Here is a 22,083-nt window from a genome sequence, read left to right on the forward strand (position 1 = left end):
CCCGATAATTTATTATAGCTATCTCGAGACACAACGACTAAGGGAATGGTGTCCGTCACGTAATTGAATCCCGTGAAGATTTTGTAAGGTTATAATCGTGTTAATTGTAATTTACCCTCTTTGGGACTGCACCTAAATTGTATTTAAACCAGTCTACTGTGCTATTTGAGAAGATTATGTCAAGTTTGTAACAACATTGAAATACATGTAACCGTGCGTACAATTAAATGTAATCAATCGCACTCAACCAATGAAGCTATTGAACTGTAACAGTTAAACAAACTAAATTCACTATTGTGTTGCTGTAAGGTTTAGTGATATTTTCGGCCACCGTCAATGTAACGGATGACACATTTACCTCCAAATGTAAGGATGGGAATCATGTACCTTCGGTGACACCTGCAAATCATTTATCTATGCATTACCGAGCTTGCCAACGTAAATATACTTGGACATTATTTTAAACTAAATAGTTCTGATCTTTAAATATTTGAAATAACATTTAACGACCAAACCGCTCAACCCAAAGCATGACAACCAGTAGAGTAAGGTCACGTACTTAGAGATACCATCTTCAGGTAAATTGTAGATGAGATTGACCTCCGTGTGGTGTACACTATTGAGATTGTGCCTCATCCACTGAATGAACACCTGTTCTACATTATTTACACTGCAAGGTGACAGGGAGCGGTGCGCGCTCTTCCTAGCACCTCGTGATAGACACGCTTGGATTATGTGCCGTCACAGGCTATGCGGCGCGCGCTCGGAGCCCCCGATTCGGCTTCTGCGCGTTAACATACTGCACGCTCGATCAGAAACGCACTTACATATTCAGAGGCGGCTCTGTGGCAACTTTGGAGGGCGTTTTCTCCCTCGTGTGAAAACGGTACCTGGCGCAAAGACCATTTTCCAGTTTGCCCATTGGAAGCCATGGCAGCAGATAGAGTGGGATTGGCCGACCCAGTAACAAATTAAAAATAAATGACAGCAAAAGGCAAAAACTGGGAGGAAAAACAATTTCTCTGGCTCAATGCCAAAAAGCCATCTTATTGTTAGGCTGCTGGGCGCAGCAGTTGGTGTGATCTTTCTGCCTGGCATTTGCCTGATGCAGACCAGCCTTCAGTGCATTTCACAGGCAAAAATTGATCATGAAATACCCACTCTGACTTATTTAGTGCTTCTCATTGCTGCCGCCAACTCTTTTATTAAAAATTCATTATCCACCTAGTCATCTTACGTCTCGACAGTCAGATTTATGAGGACAGAAGTAATGAATGATTCACTAATTAGCCGACAACAACAATACTAATATTCATAATAATAAAGATGAACATACTAAGCATATATATATAGACGTAAATTCAACTCTTTACTTGGAAGGGAAGGTCTGCTTTCAGCCAAATCATATGTTACCTAATATTAAAAATTGTTTCGTTTTACATTAGAGACCAATCAGAAGTCAATCTTCTAGCACAGACTTTCCTACAATCAGATGTCAGTTGTGGACAGGAAGATGAAGCAGGAAAAAGACAGAAAAGCAACAACAAATGTGGAAGTGGGCTTTATTGAGAGAGAGAGAGAGAGAGAGAGAGAGAGAGAGAGAGCGCGCACGCCAGCCGCTTATCCTGTGGTGTGTGTGTGTGTGTGTGTGTGTGCGCGAGAGTGCAGCAGCCTCGCTGCTGGGCAGGTCTGCCCGGGGTGAGTGCCCAGTTTAAAGGAATTCATTTCCCTCTTCATCAAGAACACTGGCTCACAGTCCGCACACAAAGGCCCATGATTTAGTGAGGGGGCCGAAACAAAATCTCAGATTGTTGGTTTTGGAAAATTCATTGAGGCTCTTTGGCAGGTGGAACTTTGACCTGTTGCCGCTCGGCGAAGCCCTGGGCCTTTTGGCGGCGGAGCACGGTTGAATGGCGGAACAAGTGCGGCCTGTTCTGTTTGTTTACCCTTTTGCCGAGCGACCCGAGCCCTGGCCATGGGAGACCGATCCCACACCCACACCAGCCCTCAAATTTTGGGGAGGGCAGGAGACAGAGGCTTCCACGGTGCTTGGTTTATCGACCCATACACCTCCAGCACTACCACGGTCCCCTTCCCAGCAACCCCCGCAATACCCCACACTGCTGAACCAGCCCCAGTGGCTGCATGAGAACGAGGAAGACAGGCTGATTGGTTTCTAAATACAGGGGGTGTCGTGTGTGTGTGTGTGTATGTGTGGGGGGGGGGGGGAAATGACGACGACTAAACCTCCAAATGTATTCTCCTCTCTTCTGTCGTTCATTGATACAACACAAACTAAGAGACTATTATTTTCATCAGGTGAAAATCTCTGCATTTTTTATGTACACAGAATTTTTTTTTTTTTTTTTGAGAAAAAACACACATCTTCAAGTATTCCATGCTGCCACGTTCACTTGTTTAGGACCGCAGTCGCCAACGTGACGATGTTTTGCGCCTGCTTCAGTAACGGCATGTCAATCATGCTGCCTCGGAAAGTAAAGGCACCCTGGGGGGGGGGGGGGGGGGGGGGGGGGGGGGGGAAATAGGTGACAGAGACTTTGCGTGAATTAGCAAAATTTGCAGCAATACAAATATTTCAGGAAACAAAGGTCTTTTCGTTGAGGTTAAACAGAAAACAGAAATGCCAAAATAGCATTCTGATTCGTGAGTGAAAAAAGGGAAGTTGATGATTTTAATGAGAAACTTTTCGTCAGCTGATGAATAAAATACTTCACTGAGCCAAATAATTTTGATCAATGAGCCAAGCCCGTAATGCTTTTCGAGCCCCCAGTGGAGCTTCCGTACCATCTGCGGTAAGAATCGGGGAAATTAGCTTGAGAAGTAAAACGAAATGCTTACGAGTCCTGATCCAGAACATCCCAGTGTCTATTTTTCATGGCATACAAATAACTTACTTGTAGTGTGGATGATACAAGCGTTAGAATTCGAATGATACACAACGGGGGAAGGAAACAAAACAAAACAAAGGAGGATGGCTTCACTTCAACCTTTCCGTTAATGAAACGACCGAGTGGCAGCTACTGTCTCTCCTTCAGGCTATTGTTAGTGTAAAAATTACTGGCAGCAAGGTATAAACAGATTGTGTATTACCAGCGTACTATCTAAATAGCAATAGCCCACAGAGCAGAAAACACAAGATGCAATGATGCACTAAATTAGGAACAATAATATTGGACACTTAATTTTCTTTTCCCATCTCACACAAAAAAAAAAAACCTCAAAGCTTTGGGCTGCTGATTATTTGCAAGAGAATATTACATTTTTGGTTATGCATGAGAACGTGGCGCTAAAAATGGTGCCGATGATCTCCTTGGATGAACAGCAAAGTGTGATGAAAAGGATCGGAGATACCTTTCCTAATTTCTGGTGCTCTTCAAAAGCAGCTATGAGGTCTTCGGCCCACTTGACTCGTTCAGCGCTTGGGGAAAATTCTTGTTGAACAATCTGGACCTGGTTGGGATGGATGACTTGTTTGCCTTAAGAAAAGAACAACATAAACATGTAAGATGTCAGATGTGTTGCTTCAATATCACCAAAATCACCATCTCTCCAATAAACAGAAAAGAATATGGTGATTAAACCACGGTATGGACTACATCTAATGAGTTTAACCTAACGTCTGCTTTTGCAGTACTTTGATTGTTGGTTATGCTGCACACAGCAATATAATTTACTTGTACAGACTGTACCTAAATGGTCGGTGTTCAAGCCAAAATTCCACTTTGAATGCTGCTGCCCCTCTGTTGCACGCAGGGTCATGTGTTATTCAGACATTTGTTAGACTGTCTTTTCACAGTGTTAAATATGACGGTGTGTCATGTACTGCCTGCCCCAGTGGCTGGTGACCTCTCCCCCAGTGCGTTTCAGAGGTACTCGCTCTCTGACAGTCTGGATGAATCAGCTGTGGTGACGGACACCATGAATCATGGATTTCATCCCAGATTTCATCCCGGGCCCCAATAAACTATGAAACTGCACTATACGCTCAGTTACACTTCAATCTGCAGTACTGTCTGCGTTGCCTCCAAAGTCTGCTTTTCATTATACTTGTCATGTGTGAAACCCCCACCCCCCCCCCCCCCCCCGGTCTGCCTCATTCCTGTAACTCAGACACCAATGTTACGGTAAAACACAGCAAATATTAAACAGCTGAACTGCATGTATTAATGAAGAGTCGAAAGTGAAGATTGACAAACTGTCATAATGTATGCCTGTGAAATCCTGGCCTGTTCAGGACACAACATGCAGCCAAGTCTACGCCCTGGTCCACTGGGAAATGTGAGGAGGCTCCAAATGCTTCTCTCTTAAGGGAGATGAAACATGAGCTTTAAATATGTCTTTCCTGCAACCAGATAGAATCCAGTGGTGGAAGGATTAAGTACATTTCACTGTACAGCTGATCACAAAACAAGTTAGTGTTTTTCATTAAAAAAAAAAACAGCCCAAAATCACAAATGCATTAAACGCAGAATAAACTGAGACATAAAAATGAGCAAAAAGGAATCATCCATGTCTATAGCAATCGAAAGCTATTTCTGAAACGTCTAAATTAAGCATAGAAGTTGTTACGCTAATACATATTAACTTTTATTTATATTTTTATGGCAATATACATTTTTACACAATGTGCTGGAAATGGTTACATTATTTGCTAAAAATGGATGATAATATTTTGACAAAACATTTAATATTAGGTGGCCTTATCATCCATACAAAATTCCACGTTTTAATTAATGAGTAATGTTGTTAGGTGATTTCCATAGCCAACAGAGCTAAAACATTTAATCAACAACATAATTCACAGCTGCTCTCTGCTTGTATAGACGAATCCATGATATCGCTGCTCAGTTTTAAGTTTATTTTCTCTGGAAATGCATAGTTATTCTTCATTTCTATTTGTACAAAGTCGCTAATTGTGTCTTTCCTTAATGTTTCAAATATGGTGTACAGTCCTGCTATGTTACTGTCCTGTGTAGCATGTCATTAACGATGCAACAATGCACAGCATTTGCCATTCGATTTTCTAATCATATCTTATGCCGATAACTGCAGACCATAGTTTCATTCTGCTTATTATTTACTTCACCGACTTGTCCCAAAAAATTCTGTCACATCTAGGTCGATTCTCGATGTAACTCTTGTGCTACTGGGAAAAGAAGCTTAAAGGAATATCAGAATTAATCAGATTACCAGAATTATGCTTAGTAGAATCTGAAGGTTACAAACTGTTCAGGAAGTACATGCTGGAGCTCTGAAGCTCTCAGGCTTATGGTTGTCTCAGAAAAACAACTCCGTGTAGATATAAGATCAGAACAAGGCATGTGAGACAAGCATGGGCTCCATTTACATCGAGTTAATCTCTAAAATTCCTCTGCCGATTTTATTTCTTCTTTTTCATCATTTCCTGGTTTGATTATAATTGATTAAATATACAAGTAAAAACACTTGTAGCTAAAAAGTTTTAATAAAACATACTTTGAAAGGTATGGACTACTGTAAACGTAACACTTAAAAAAATTGACGCTATAATAATATCACAAAACTGAGTTTGGAAAAATGATGAATTAGGTTAGAATTAAAAGGAGCAATATTTAATATATAATGCTGACGGAGGAATCTAAAGAGAATGGAATAAATGATTGTTTGAAAACAACAGCTTGAGGTGGTGCAATGTGGCATAAGTAAAGTTTATTGCCTCATAGAGCGGCTGGCCACAAGGCTGGCCACAGAACTGGAAAGAATAGATTCCCAAAAGCCCACTGTGAGATTTCCTATGTTCCCCCTCCGGATAAAGCCTATTGGGTCAACAGCCTAAAGAGGAGGCCCCCCGGCCCTGTCTGTCACAGCCATTCCACAACAGCCACAAAGGTGGGGGGGCCTGTTTCCTCCCAGCAAAATGTACCCTCTTCCCATTGCTACCACCTGTGCTGGAGCTGTCCAAGCTCGGCTCAGAGAGTGATGGAGCTGGCAGTCTTGGCTCTTCAGTCCTACCTACTGAGCCACCATTGGCTTTCCAGACTGCATCATTCAGTCTGCTTCCATTCTCCCAGCCAATCGTAGCCTGCCATCTGGTGTGGGGCGTCTCATTGGAGCTTCTTCTATTTAGTTAAGTGCGGACTGTCAAATTACATGTAGAGCTCTTAGAAGCAAAATACAAGAAGGCAGCGGCTCGTCCGTAATTATTACGGATGTTGATTTTCTGGTTTAAGTTTTCATAGTTAAGCATAACATTAAAAGGACACAGAATTAACAGAGGTAATGACTGCTTCAAAAATTCTTGCTGCAACAATAATTGCAGAAGTTCGCTACATGGAATAAAGGACCACATGGAGAAAATACATAATCTTTCAGATTGGACAGAGTTTTCAGATCCAATACTTTGTAACCATGAAGTAGCGAAGGGGAATGAGACAACAAAACCGGAGGGTATTACTGCTCTAGCAGATTCTGGACAATGAAAATCACTAAGCTAATACAACGAGGTGGTGGTATTAATCTCTTAATCCAAAGGCTTTTGCATATTTTGTGCGCTACTTAATTAGAATCGTAAATGACTACCGTGTCAGGTTAGATGCTATTTATGAGGTTAAAACTTTAACATTTAAGTAAATCAACAACAAAAAAAAAGATTAAATATCACAGACTTCAGTTTTCACTGCAATTGTGTGTTCAGTGCCAATTCACTTTTACTCAAACCGAGAGATACGTTTGGCATTAAGAATAACGTTTTCGGCACCCCATTCGTGAAAGCATTTTTTTAACCTTGCTGGTGTATGATCTGCTGATGCGTCCCCACATATTAAATGAAGTAGCAGTGCAGTAACTCTATTGTCATCACTGTGGGGTAAGACTTGTTCCTGGCAAAAAAAAAAAAGTTACCTTTAACTGCTGAAGGACAGAGCAAACATGTGACCAGTTTCCACTGCACAACTAGACTGACAGTGCTGTGATTCTTCCCCTGCACCCAGACGTAGACGCTTCGTATACTGCAACCCGACAACAGAACAATGCTCGTGGCCGGAACTTAAGTGTCACAGACGAGCATCCGTGGCAAAATAAATAAATAAACAGATAAAAAAGACAAAGCCTGCGGGCGAATCAGCTTCCGCCAAATTCGGAGCTGACACCGCAATGGTTAAGAATCATTTCCACCATTTATAGTATGGGGTGGGGGAAAAAAAAATGTAATTAAAATGAGCTCTGCCTGAACCAAATGGCCTACTGCTGAACAGAATCACACACGCTGAGCCCGATAAGCAAGTATCGACGTAGCTGATATAAAATATCTCGGTTTGCTCCCTAAAATCCAGCTTCATTTTCAAATTCAGTGAACATCAGAAGAACGTTTTATTGTATAATCCAATGAATAAACTAAAGGTTTCGAAAAAGGGCACAGAACACATAAAATAAACACAAAAGGTTTCAAAAGGGCACAACAGATGAAGCAAAAACAAATATCTTTCACGGATATTAAGTTCCTAGTAGAATACTGAACATTATAAAGGTATATTACGACACTTGGAATTAACAACAACTACTCATTGCACTTGTATTATGTGGAAGACTTGTAACGAACCATGGCGATTTCAAAAACAAGTAAGACTGAATTCAGAGAGTAATGTCAGAGCCTATGAGGAATGAACAGGGGTAATGTTATGTATTCTGTAAACAGCAATTAGGTATTCATTAACAGATCTCCACAGATCAGGATTTCTAGCCTCTCGTCACCCGTTCCCCACTCACTGGGGCTCCACTCGCGTTGCCTGGCTACAACCCTATACCAGCTATCAGAGAGACGATGCCTCTGTCTCTGTACGGCAGGCGCCGTCTCATTAAACCCATGTTTTAAATTAATTTCCTCTGCACTTGATGAGCTGTGTCAAAAACAGCCCAGTAATAATGTATTTCACTGGGCCTTCAAAAACTGGCAAATTAAAGATCAAATGAAAATATGGCGCATGCAAATTATAAATACATCGGTTATTAAGTTACAAAATGGATATATATCATTATTCATGCCGTGGGAATTTAAACAGTTTCTATAAATCGGAATTAACTGTTATGTCACAGCCAAGGAGAAGAGTGTAGCAGCGGCTAAACCGTAAAAAGGTGAGTTACTGGTTAATGTTAAAAAAAAAATATATAATAAAAATTCAGCAGCGTTTTAATAAGCAATCAGTGTAGTGAAACCACAGGTAGCAGCGTGAAGCTGTCACGGTGAGTTTGTAGGGTCTAAGGCGAGCATGCGTGATGGATAGCAGGGAGTGGATGAGGTGTAATAGGCAGATTGCAGGGCTGGGCTGGACGGGGCAGAAAGCCATACCGGTGAAACCCATGAGCGCGCCCTCTCTCGCCTGCGCTCGTAGGCCCTCCTCGTCCTGGTAGTCGATGTAAACAAGGTCAATCGCCTGCAAGCCAAAGGCTTTCGTCGTCACCACGACTTTCTGCCGTGCGTACAGGAGCTCTACAGCATTCTTCGATCGCGTAGCACCTACAATACGTAAGAATGTATACCAACAAAAACGATCAAAACGCATAAGCAAAATTAGCATCCGATGCGCAACGGCACCCCCGCTACAAAATCTATGACGTGATCCTTGGTGATGCAACACTCATTAATAACAGATTTACGAGTAAGAGTTAATATTTTTTTTAGGTGTAGCTATATTAACGGTAACCAGGTAGTAAAAGTAATGAAAAATAATTATTTTTTAAGCACAAACACAGTTGGAGAAGCATTATTTACATTTTAAATTGAATGAAAATTATACATATATAGCAATCTTATCATACATATAAGAAAAAAAAAGATGTAGCTATATCTAAAATATTGTATATATACCAATATTATATTATTTACATTATATGGGCTTACATGTGCATATATAAATTTATTTAAAAATAAATCATAAATATACCAAAACCCATAACAATACTTCAGGAACAGAGGAATCAAGAACCTATGCTGGCACAGAAGTCATCGGAACCGAAGACCACGCCGTCGTGGTGCAGGCCGACCTCGGGGCCAAGGCGGAGGAATTCCTCGCAAACAGCCTGTGAGAAAGAGTGGAGAAAAACAAAGGACTGGATGAGTGTGCAGCCAGAGGAAGGCTGTACGCTGGCATCCTGACAACTCTCCCGAATCAAGCGTCTCGTGTTACCGGCACTATTCCCACACTTGCAGCCCCCTCTCCGACACGCCGCGGCTCAACTCCCGAAGAATACAGTTTTAGGATCATATCGGACCAGCAGAAACGAAACTCCACTTTGTGGTAAAGAAAAACCGGCCAGCTGTCAACTAAAGCCAACTGATATCTCTGTCATATCCTTCGCTGCTGAATTTTTTTCCCCTTCCCTCCAGTTGAAATCAAGTGAACCTGCTGAAGTATGTCCATTACACTGACTACTGCAAAACAAGCCTCTTGGGGGGGGGGGGGGGGGGGTGTGTGTGTGTGAGGGAGGGGGGGCTGGAATCTGATACGCAATTGTGTCAGCGATGGAGCAGTTGGAATTTGTCTGATGCTTTTGTTGGGTTCCAAATTAATTTCACTTCTCGCTGTGACACAGCGATATTTCGCTGTCATGGCTCTGGGATTCAGCCGGGCTAAAGCACGAGCAGAAGTACCCAGAACAACCAAACAAAGCGCAGGAGAAAAAAATAAAAAAAAATCAAAAGAGAGAGGACTGCATGTTTCCTCACAAAGACCCCAAAGGTGCCCTTTCCCCTGCTTTTGTGAAGGTCACAGAGGGAAGAAAAAAACCTTCTGAATGATCAAGTTTCTTTACATATGGTAGAGTAAGACGGTGATTCCCATTCTTTTTAAGGCTGCCAATTATTTCATGTAAAACTGATTCAGTAAGTTATAGAAAGTTAGATAAAGGACCACGGTGGCCTGGTATGCCTTATTCATGTCTCGAAAACAGGAAATAAAGACAAAACAAAAAAACTCTTCAGAAGCTATCGTTACGTGAATATCTTTGAAGGGAATAACATGTTTCTCAGGAAGATATTTCCCCTCGTTCAGAGGTGAGATGTCTACAGAATGCTTGGGGTTAATGGATGCTGTTAACTGACCTTAAAATTGAGCAGGCCGACTGCACTCTCCACAAATGTCACCAGGCGAATGGGCTCGGTCAGAGTTCTCCCTTTCATATGGTGCTGAAATCTGTCCATGAACTGAAACCAAACACACACACACACACACACAAACACTGGTCATATCTCAATATCGTAAAAGAACGTTCATAGTAAAAAAGGAAGTCGAGACCCCAAGATTTATATCCACGTTGCATAATGCTGCAACAGATTTCAGGTAAAAATAAAAAAATAAATAAAAATCCAAAATAACAGGTCAGGGAAGACAGTTCTTAAGCCGCAGCTTGTAACATTCTTTTACAAACAAACAGGTAGGATAAGTTCTTTCAGGTTTTGGGCACATTTTCACAGAATGTTGTTAAATGGTTCAAAACATAATGCGTGTAGGAAAACTACCACACAGGCATGCGAGAGATGGACCTGCATCTCCAATTTTTTCCATCATTATCGTTTTCCACAGAAGCCCTTCAAGAAAATAATACATGCTCAAGTTTGTACTAAAAGATGAATGTGACACCTCCCCCGTCTGTCTTATTTTTATTTAACTAGTTCTCATCCAGCTCCGAATCCCCTAAACAGAGTGACTTAGGCGACAACCTGAGTTTGATATGACTCTTAATGATTCAGACCAATGTTTTAGTTTTCATTTAAAAAGGCATTAAAATGAAGTGGAGTTCTTTGAAGACCAAAGCATTCCAATTTTTTCCAACAGACCAGTTCACAGCGAGCTCTGGGCTACCAGTAGGGTAGCCCAAATTCCAAAATCTATCATCTGGAAAGACACAAAAGCTCCCTCAGTTAGACTGTTCCTTTCAAAGCAAGTTTAAAAAAAAAAAAGGAAGGAGAGAAATCCCTAAAGTGGAAATCTGTTATTCCTTTTGCTGTCTCTCTTCCATCCATTGCTACACGGATGGAAATGGGATGAAAATATCCTCAGGTAAGTGAAAATTTTTCCTTTTCACTTTGCAAAATAATGGCAAAAATACTGCGACCGCACATTTGTTTTTTAACTCGCATATCCCTTCATTGAATGATTTTTAAGGGGAATTTTAATCATCTCTCCATTCAATCTCAGTTGGATAAATCATATCTGAGAGATTTGCATAAATATAAACCATCAAAGACTTTCATCTTCAAAGGGGTTTTCAAGACCCAATGAGCTTTGTACTGTAATCAGAGGTCACAACCCCCGCAGGAGTAAGGCTGCTATGGCAACATAAAAACTAACTCTGAGGGCTTAGCATAATATTGTCCCTCGCAGAAAGAAAATTGTGTTCCCAAACAGGGACACTTGTTTGGCAGCAGCTAAATTTCCTGATATTTTTGGGAATTATTTTTAAGACCAAAAAAATAAATCAATAAAAGAACTCTTTTTCCCCATGCACTAACTGCCTGAATCGCTACTGCACAATGCGCCGCTCTCCAGCCGAAATAAAGGGCCACAAGGTGAAATTATACACAAGCCCTTAACAGCGCTACGATGGAGAGGGCTATTAGGGTCTTTGAGTGATAAAGTACAGGTACATCCTTACACGGAAAACTCTTCATGTAAATATTTATTTCCTCTGGTGCGACAGCAGAGCCAGTGAAGTGTTTAGGTTTGTTTTTTCGTGCGAAGACACCCTTGATGTTGTTCAAGGAGAATCACTTACCGGTCTCTATTGTGGCATTATTAGATGGTGCTCTGGTTCCAAGAGCCACAGTCATTTTAGCTGTCAATTAGCCAGTGTGCTCAGGTCCCTTCAGTACTTATCCAGCATTAAGTAGAACCCCCCCCCCCCCCCCCCCCACCTTGATTTAAGGCCAGATACACCATTTTCGGCGTTAAAGTGCAGACCCCGGGACAGAACATTTTTCGTTAAAGCCATCGAAAGATGCGAGCGAGCGGAGAACTGCAAAGGCGGAAAGCGGGCAAGTTTCAATTAATTTCCTTCATAAGGGGGCTGGGGGAGGGGGCAGTGGGCAAGGGAGGGGGGGTAAGATTAAATGTTTCCGGCTTGCTGAAGTGTTCATTTCACAGAAGGGATAAAGAAACCAAGGAGGGGATGAGGGGGACCAGGCCCAAGTGATTCTTTCAGTTTCAGTGCACACCAAACAGGGCACTGGCTAGAATGCGCACTGCTCAGAAACTGTGGAAGAATTGTCCTCGGACAAAGAAGGGAGTTACGCTTGTTATAGTCCAATAAGCCTTGTCAGTCAAACAAGCACAGAGCAAGAGGACAATAGCCAAGCAAGAGATTCTCACACAAAAGGAAACAAGTAAGCCCATCTTTTAGCAACAAATCAGTCTTGAGCTTCCCGTCCTAATATAAATAAAAAAGGCAAGAAAATAAACAGGAGAAGGATTTACAGCGCAGCGTACAAGGGAGGGAATAATGAGCAACGTATTCAGACCGCGCCTCACCGAGGACGGGCCCGCGAGTGTCTGAGGGGCTGCGGGAAACAAAGCGAGCGATTACCCAGCAGCACTTCATATCGCACACCCAAAAGGCAAGGCCAATACAGACACAATACACAATGGCACTGAAGTTAAGTGCTTTAAATATTAACTGCTGGAATGGGTAGAGAATTTCAATTGTGTTCAGAAAAAGCAGGTCTTATTAACTCCCCCGGGGCTTATTTTTGTACTGTTTACTTTTATCGGTAAAGTGGAAGAATCAGATAAGAGATGGTGAAGCAGGTAAGGCACCGGAGATCAGGGTTAAAGTCCCATAAAGCAGGTGCTACAGGTAAAGTTATTAAATAGTGAAAGAAAATGAGTAAAGTGCTGATGAGACGTCTGCAGGTGATTTGCCGGCAGAATTCTTGCAAAATACTTTAGTCACCATGACTATTGTTTCGCTACTATAACCTCTTGAAGAGAGCTGACTGACACGACTGGACGGATCGTCCCACAACATCCAAACGCGTATGGAAGCCATTAAGCATCTCTTGCTCCTAGGGCGACACCCGACCGAAAAATGAAGGTTAGCTCTTATAAATTAGTAGGGCCGAACAATATAAGAAATGTCATGAAAACAGATCCATGCATTTTGAATAGTTCATTCCATAAAAGAATCGCCCCCCCCCCCCCCAAAAAGAGAGAAAAACTATATGAAAACAAAAATAAATGAAAAAGTATAAATGAGAAGCTTGTGGATGGGGGCTGTCAAGGACAGCAGCTGGTGTGTTGAGCCAGTAGTTTCGCATCTCCTGGCCGCCCCCCCCCCCCCCCCCCCCCCCAAGCAGCTGCCTCTGTTAGGTCACTGTAGCATGACTTCCATGCTGTTCCCAGTCTTCTCTGCCTCGCCGATGGCTAGTGCTCCACCATGTGTGAAGCATGAAGAAAGCGTGTTATCCTCTCTCACACATGCACACGTGTTAACATGTCGATGGGAATCAGTGCGATACCAAAATGAAAGTATATCGACAACACGCAACGACAAGCAATAACATCGAAAACTTTCATAAAGACTAATTAAACCAAACTGAGGTATAATATAATTATTTTGAAAACATTCTTACAATGTGTTGCGTTTACATTGCACTAATTTAGTTATGCATTGTTTACATTGCACTACATGCTAGTGCACAATGTTTATATATTTATTGTTATAACTGCATTAGTATTTACTGTATACACTTTAATTGATCTGTGTTTTTCTGTTTACCGGAAGGACATACAGAGTAAGAGTGTCGCATAGTGGAAACTTGTTCTGTGCCTTATGACAAATAAACTCCCAAATCATGAATCTACAGGGAATCTATTACCCAAATGTGTTTTTTTCTTATTTATTGTTTTATTTAGTTTTCTAATTTATGATTTTTTTTTCGTTGGCCTACTAAGTAAAAAATACGCTTTTCACTTTACTTGTTTGTCACTCTGGACAAAAGCACCTGCTAAATAAATAAATGTAAATGTCCTGCACATTTAAGTGCAGCTGTATACCGATGCATCTGTACTTAACAAGGCGAAATGTGAGAATGCACAGACTTGCCGCTATAAGGCAGAAAGCTGCAGATTACGGTACAACCCGTTCTGAGATTGTCAACGTAGGTCTGAGGTGCAGACTGATTTACAGTGTGAGAATACACACGCTCATTCTGGCAAGCTTGACACTGCCTGCCTCATCGCGCTCATTCATAAACGCAGTAAATAAAAATCAGCCGGCTGAAATGCGAAAAATGCAAAGTGCATTCCAAACGCACACGACCTATTTTTCTATTCAGAGTACGTCAAGCAAGTAAACACAATTAAATGATCAGAGAGACAAACACTGACTCTGCTGGGCTCGTTTTCACGGATTAATTGATCTCTCAATTTGCTGCTTGTGCTAAAATGACTTTTCTAAACATGGAAAAAAAAACAAAAAAACAAAAACATTTACAAAACTGCTTGGGAATATTTTTAAACACCTGTCAGCAATTAAAAAAGGAAAAAAGAACAGTGGCCCGGAAATATGTTGGCACTAATTAAAAAGACTAGTTAAAAACTTCCTGCTCCTTGCCTGAAGTTACCGTAAGAGCCAGACTGACCCCCCCTCACGGCCCCCGTACCTAGTAAAGGGCCTGGGATTATTTTCAGGCCCTTTCATAATGACTATGGAGCTACAGGGAATGTCCACATTTTGTGCTGAATGTTGTAGCCTGTACAACGCACTGTGAATCAGGCAGGGTGAGGTGGGGGGGGGGGGGGGGGGGGGTGCGAGGCAGGGGGTGTGTGTGTCCGCAACGACAAATACACACAAGAGTGACCCATATGGAGGCGATCAGGAAGCAAGCTGTTTCATGATGTCACCGTCTCCTGACCTGTGAGTAACTGACATCCGCGCAGCAAACTTTTATAAGAAGCCGCGGGAATAATTTGCCTTGAAGTGAAGCCTGTCGCCGATGTCTCTGCCTGTCTTAGCGGAACAGACACTGTGGCATCCGGTCAACAGCCCGGCGAGGGCGTCATGTCAGCAGAGTTCCATTTCCGAGGTAAAATCACCAAAGCCCTCGGGCGCGGATTAAGACATAAGCCTTCCACAAGGCTGCGGCATGTATTTATGTCTTAAAACCTTCCCATTAAATATCACAATTACCCCCCCTCCCCCCCCCCAAGTGAAATAAAAATTCCATGCGCTTCAATAATGGGTTTTATGATGTCTATGTTTCCCGTTGTTTTCCAATCGCTGCCAAGCACATGTCAAGGTTTTTTTTTAAGGGTTGGCTTTCCTGGAGTACCACAGTGGGTAGAGTTTGGAATTGTTCTCATTTCTAGACATCTCCGACCTCCAAGTCAGATTTCAAAATGTCATCTGCTCCTTGAGCGCATGCCAAGAAAAACAGAGCTTACCCCCTCTGCCCAGCTACCAGGATCAATTCCCATTTTACAGAGAAAAGGAAAAGTTTGTTATTTTTCCTTTGAAGGGACCTGTGGTTTCCTCTTACTTCATGAGTTTATATACGAGAACCACTGTGTTCTTTATACCGCGTATGTGGTTGGGGGGCTTAAAATGTCATGGATATTTTTAGTGTTTCTCACTCTTCTTGTTTGGCCGAGTTTAGAACTTCCTACCTCACCCCAGAGCCCTCTGAGAAAACTTTCTGCATCACCAGCATTTGACTTCAATATATTTTGTGGGCTGTGGATATTTTAAAATCGATGCATCTGTAACACGAATCGTTGCACCAAAAGACTGCTTCGTATCCGCCAATACTTGCCATACTCATACATATGACAGATTAAAGAGGGCAGCACTCAACTGATTTTTAGTTCCTCTTTGGGCTTTGCTGCCTCTAGTGCCCGCCCTTGCCACCAAAGCCCCTCCATAGGGCCTGTTTTTGCATCGCTGTACCATTGCCGGCCGCCCATGTTACAGCACTAGTCGCACTCAAGGTCTGGGCATCTTCACAATCACAATCATTCCCCTTCCCCAAAAGGCCGGTTGTCTGGGCAATCGCGCGATCAAAATTCCGGAATTCTAGAGAACAAGAACACAGAAAACAGAGATGCTATATATCGAGGAGCCCACTCACCCACTGCACTTCCGCTGTGTCCTCCACCTTGGGCAGCATCAGAGCCGGAGGTAGGAGCTCTGATTGGAGGATAACTGACAGGTCGAGGTCGGCCAGGCCGCTGGACACGGAGTTGACCCGGACGCACTTTTCTGTGCGGCCCAAGTTCAGCTCTGGAAGCATCCTTCGGATGGTCTCCCGTGCTTCTTCCTGCAAGGGCAGAAATGAAGCATGTTGTTAACTACACAAATTGAAGGCCAACGTTTAGCTGTAAAAACGTTTAACTGTTTTTCCACCGGGTTTCTCTCATCCCAGTAGACAATTCTCTCAGGGTGTCCACATGGCACCAAACACAGCTCAGTCACTTTTCCAGCTGATAGAAGCAGCCTGATATTGAAAAGCATATCTGGCCATAAATGCGTCAACATCAGCACAAAAACACCCACGTGTAGACTACATTTTTGGACTGACAAAGAAGGGGTTAAGGGTTTTTGAAGGATGAAGAAACCATAAAATATTCTTAAAATGAACAATTCAGTGAACTCATAAAACATTTTCTGAAGCAAATTAATGTTTTATTTTTTTCTCAGCTTTCCAAACAATTTATGTACTGCATTGGTCCTGAAAAGAAATTATGCAATACACAAACCATTTGAACGTTCAATTGACAACAAGCGTGTAGGACAGCGAACACAAGAGAAAATGTTTCGAGAAAATTGCATTTTGGTATGTCCGTCATATGGAACAATTTTAAAGCAAAAGGGAGACACTATACATGAAATAGATAAATTCAGAAACAATTTTAGTGTTGACAAACACAGCTTGACACAAACGATTTTAAATAAAAGATTCTGTTATCTTAAGACATTAAAATTGCACAACAGGAAAAAAAAAAGTAATGCATCATGTCAGTAACTTCGGAGGGAATCAATTTGTTTAATTTAAGAGTTGCTGTGACGAGGCTGAAGCTGCTTTCTAGGAATAAGGTATAAATCAAGACATATAAAGGATGTTCTTTACTGGCATGTGCATGCGCCACGAAGGCAGGACTCTGCTCCATCACTGAGTCCCTCATCAGCTTATCTAGTTTACTTACTCGCAACACAGGGTGACTTACAAACGAAGGCATTGAAACAAGAGGACAGGAAGAGAAGCAAGGCAGGAGATGGGGATGGAAGGGCAAAGGAAAAAAAAAATCAAAGTCAGTCCTCACTCCTGCGCCTATCAGTGTCACAACAGCACACGCCTGGAGATTCAAAACAGATGTCTGTGTTTGGGAGGGGATTTTTTTTTTTTTTTGGGGGGGAGGGGGGTTACTTTGGCTGAAATGTGGCGGTTCTGTGGAAAAAAATGTGGTGCTAGTTAAGCGCGGTGAGGAAACGGTAGCTTAGGAGTTGTCGGGTCAGATCAGAGGCGAGGCCAGCCGGTGTGGGACGGGGGGCTGGAGGTAATTAGCAAGGCTCCTCGGACAGAAGGGGACAGAGAAGCAGGGAGGCTTGAAAGGGAACCGGAATAATGAAGCGCAAAGGCTAATGAAACCTGAATGAGAGGAGCTTTGGGTTCGGTCATCCTCGCACCATTCACAAATAAGCCTCCGCACAAAAAGCACCCCCAGACTGCTCTCCTCTGAGCCTTTCTCACACAGAATAGTGTGAGGAAAATGTGTGTGTGGATGGGGGGGGGGAGGGGGGGGGGGCGTATGAAGGACAGGACAGGGCTGTGCAGTCTTAGCAGTCACGCTTCTCGCTTTGGCGGTAATATGTTGTCTCCCGGTTAAAGAGCCGTGGTTTGGACAAGCGATAAAGTACTGAGGTGATCCTTCAGCACCTTGTCGCAAGGTGTAGCACTCAGCATCACATGTCCGTGTCGCACGGTCACAGAGAGGCGGGCGTGAACCCAGCACTTGACGGCATCCGAAGTGTGCAGCCGATAAGAACTCTGTAAGGCAAACGTCTGCTGCTCATAATCCCATATACGAGATCGGCCATTTTTTTTTGGCTGCCAGCACTAAGTGCGTACAAAACCAAGCTCCCACATCAGGTGTGCAATGTTATTAAGCCTGGATAAAAGGCATTCTATTCTTCAGAGTTCAATCCTCTGTACAGCCAACCGATACATTTTCTTCGAAATTTATGCTAAGTATCCCAAGTCTTTTGGCTCTCAGCGTAATGAATAAGAAACAGTATATCTCAATAGGCAATTCTTCAATACTTGTCGGAGTCGACAGATAAGGTTCTCTGTTAATTTGTGGTTTACGACTCGTAAGGAGTGCAGTTCCTGTGGACCGAGACCGAGTCGGAGCTCCAGTAAAATGTAAGGTTTTACATTAATGAGTCACCTTCTGACAAACAACTTCAAAGCTCCCTTCACAACAACCTGCATCCCACAGTCTCTCTGAAATACAAAGTTTTAGCCGTCTTTCATACCCTCCATCAATTCCGGCGCTATATCTTGACATATGAAAGAGCGACGCCATGCACGCGAGATGCTTAAGAAACGCGCGAGATGTTCTTTTAACTCTGGTAATCCAGAATGCCTCAAAGAGGTCCACTACAATAAAAAGTACCGGGAACCTCATATTTAAGCTTCCAGCAGAGTCCAAAGACCAGAAAAAGAAAAAAAAAAAGAAAAACTGAACATTATTCTTGCAGATTACACAGACAGAGTAACTATGCAAGACAGGGCGATATTCACACGGCAGATCGATGTAAACACCGGTTCGTGCATGCCGTTGTCATGTGTGCACGGGAGCGCCGTAGGTGGCGACAGCTCATGCAGGAGGAGAAATCCAGGGGACCTTTTCACTTCCCTCATCCAGAAAAAGAAAGGGAGCGTGACTGTGTGCTGAAAAAGTGGACCCTGTCACTCGGCGAACTGTCTCTGGAACGCCAGAGGAGCCAGCGTACACACACATAAATACACACGCGCACACGGGCGTGTGGCGAGCGGCTGCCACATTTCTGGGGCCTCTCCGCTGATAATTACATCTAAACCACAAAACAACGGATTATTAACAAAATAAGATGAATGCAAATCTGGCACTTCTAGTTTCATAAATCTGACGTTCCCTCAGCTGAATTCTGGACGTGAAAACACGTAGAGATGTACGCAATTCTTAACGTTGAAATCCGATGCATTTCAGCCCATGCTTGCTGTCACAGAGGGCTGCAGCTGTTTTTTTTTTTTTTTTTAAATGAAAAACTATGAGTCATCGTTGGGTTCTAGTCACCAATTTCTGTATATTGTGCTGTTCCATTAGGTACGAGGCATAGCACACAGGTAGGACGCGCCATCTTGTTGGCTAGGTGATCATTTGATCACTGGGAAAAGTGCTTTCCCAAAAAAAAAAAAAAAAAAATAAAAAATCACATACGGAATTAGCTATTCTACTATGACATACGGTGCTATTTCTTATTTCCTCAAAAGGAAAGAACATATCCTGTTGTGCTCTGCTTTTGAGACACGCAAAACTTGGGGGTCCCAGCACAGGGTCACCCATTATCATTCATTCAAAGTGACTTACAGTAGAGGGACTGGTTACAATTTAAGCACGCTCCCGGGGATTTGAACCCATGACCTTGGTGTTGTTAGTGCAAGGCTCTACTTGTTGAAGTACAGGAGCTGTGATGTATCTAATGCCCCCGGAGCATTTTTCAGGGGGCTAAGGGCTTTGCCGAAGAGCCCCACAGTGATGCAACTACTCTGCAAAGCATGGGATTCGAACCCGCGACCTTCCGATCACAGGCACAGAGAGCTAACCTGCTGAGCTGCTGAGCAACAAGGCATGCGGAGCATTTAAAAGTTCACCAAATAGAGACATTTTCAACTTCCAGCTGCTTTGTTATAGGTGAGGACTCCGACTCTCGCTTTTTTCCTTCTTCTTTTTCTTTCCTTACCCTGACGGCAGAGGTAAAAGTCTGTGAAATCTGATTTCCCACCGCCAAGGACAACATTATTCTCAGGCGGGCTTTGTGAGAGCCCTACGGAACGGCGTCTCTGGCCTGCAGTGGGCCACTCCCCGCTTTACTGTACGCTTTCATGCTACTCTTACCGCCACTGTCATTTTACGGCAGGACTTTGCCCCCATCTCCCCATGAAAACATTCCAGCACCATTATACGGTCTGAAACATCCCCCCCCTCAAGTGCCAAGGAAAATAAGGACTTGTAATTTGATAATGAGAGCTGCAGAAGGCTCGCTCTCTTCTCTATGCCTCAGCGTTTTGAGATACGCCGGCCCGTCGCGATCTTCCGATGCTTCGGAGAAGCCCCTGTGAACCGCTTGAGGGACTCGGGCCCATGCTGAGGGCGAGGCGGAGCCACCTCTAGTGAGCACCTGTGGGGCGGGTCAAGGGGTGGCAGAGGGGCAAGGGATACCCTGACAGATTCAGGGGGCCCAGCGCCTTGAAGTGGCCATGGAACACGAAAAGGATTGCTGCTCGGCAAATTATACCAGGGGGCACCAGTCTTTCTTCAGAGTGAAAGTGGCGACCTTAGAGGGGGGGGGGCAAGGTGACAATTTGTCAGGGGCTCAGAATTTGTAGCCATGCCTCTGGGTGCACAGGTGGATCATGGTAGCATTCTACACCAATAAGTTGTGTGCCCACAAAGATATGGCTGAGCCTCTGATAAATACTGCTGAACACCCCCCCCCCCTCCTTCTCCAAACCAAGACAATATCCACCCACACAATATTTATGTACTGAGTGGCTGCTTTTGTCCAAGGTGACATTACAACTGAAACCAGGGTCAGATGGTCCCTGGAGCAACTTAGGGTTAAGGACCTTGCTCAAGGGCCCAACGGCTACATTTGAACTGACAACCTTCTGATGACAGGCACAGCATCCAAACCCACTGAGCTGCACACCGCCCCTAGTGCTTGTGGACCTCTGAAAGCCTTCCACTTCCTCCCCTGTATGGACAGCCCTGTATATAGACACTTAGGAAAAAGGAATTTCCCCAGTGGGCCTGCAGCGTGAAGTGACTGGCCAAAATCACTCCCCAGTTCCCCCCTTCAGGGATGGAAGGCCTGAGGACTGGGCCAGCAGCGGGGTGAGATGAGTCACCGAAAATGGCTGGCCGCCATTCTCCGCGACGCGGCACAAACGCGGCCGCCGACCTCCACTGGTACCTGAAAGCCACCACCTGAACACGAGTAGCAGCCATTACTGCCGCCAGATCAGTCATTATTTGTAAAACACACGTGAGAACTGGTCTACCCTTTAAAAGGACATTAGTCTGGGGTGGGTGCAGACCCCCCTTCCCAGATCCCAGCTATTAAGGTTGCTGCACCTGCTCCCAGAGCCCGAAATCAAACAACACAAGCTGCTTTAATTGTTGAAAATGACTTGGAGGTTTTCACATTTCAATAAACGGACTTGAAAAGCTGGTAAAAATTGCCGGGTGGCCAGATACCATCCAGAGCTTGGCATTTCCCCAGGAATTAAATAGATGACACTCACGCGATGCTTGTGCGCTCATATCCCCTGGTTGCCTGTATCATCCCACCATGGGTGATGACGGCAAAGCCTTCTCCTAAACAGTATGGAGATGTGCTCCTGTTCACCTCCATGATGTTCTATCAGTTTGCTGGTTTTTGGGTGAAGTGTAAGCACTAAGCTACACAAATGATGACACTCAACATCACCTGCCACTACAAGAGACTAGCATCAAGATGGGAAACTTCTTCTTTTCCTTTTCAAGAATGCCAGCATGTTGCATTAAATTAAAATCACACTCCAGCAAAGCTGACTTATCCAGAAAGAATACGCCTTTTTGCTAGGTGATAAATGTCCAGGTTTACCGTGTAAGACATGTCGGAAAATCTGTCACGTTTGTGCACGTCTTGCGTAGTACAGTGTCTCAAGGGAGGCACGGGATTTTTGTCAAAGGCAACAAGAAAAACATGGGGACTAACGGGCAGGTCGCGATGTTTGAAGCGGCTAATGGATGGCTCTGATGTGGAGAACGCAGAGTCGCGGCCCGGGGA

The 22,083-nt window shown here is 43.6% G+C and overlaps 1 protein-coding gene across 2 annotated transcripts in view; it reads right to left on the bottom strand.

Annotated features, from left to right (window-relative positions):
* Nucleotides 1–1,545: 1,545 nt before the first annotated feature.
* clybl (citrate lyase beta like) overlaps nt 1,546–22,083 on the bottom strand; it is a 54,105-nt gene continuing 33,567 nt past the window's right edge. For both annotated transcript variants that reach the window (XM_049015133.1, XM_049015124.1), the window contains 6 exons: nt 16,118–16,306; nt 10,097–10,198; nt 8,982–9,075; nt 8,345–8,512; nt 3,373–3,497; nt 1,546–2,506 (listed from right to left, as the gene is read on the bottom strand). In XM_049015133.1, coding sequence (XP_048871090.1) covers nt 2,411–2,506; nt 3,373–3,497; nt 8,345–8,512; nt 8,982–9,075; nt 10,097–10,198; nt 16,118–16,306 — 774 coding nt within the window. In that variant the 3' untranslated portion in view covers nt 1,546–2,410. The remainder of the gene's footprint in view (nt 2,507–3,372; nt 3,498–8,344; nt 8,513–8,981; nt 9,076–10,096; nt 10,199–16,117; nt 16,307–22,083) is intronic.

This window comes from Brienomyrus brachyistius, chromosome 1 (assembly GCF_023856365.1).
Source record: "Brienomyrus brachyistius isolate T26 chromosome 1, BBRACH_0.4, whole genome shotgun sequence".
Classification (NCBI taxonomy): domain Eukaryota; kingdom Metazoa; phylum Chordata; class Actinopteri; order Osteoglossiformes; family Mormyridae; genus Brienomyrus; species Brienomyrus brachyistius.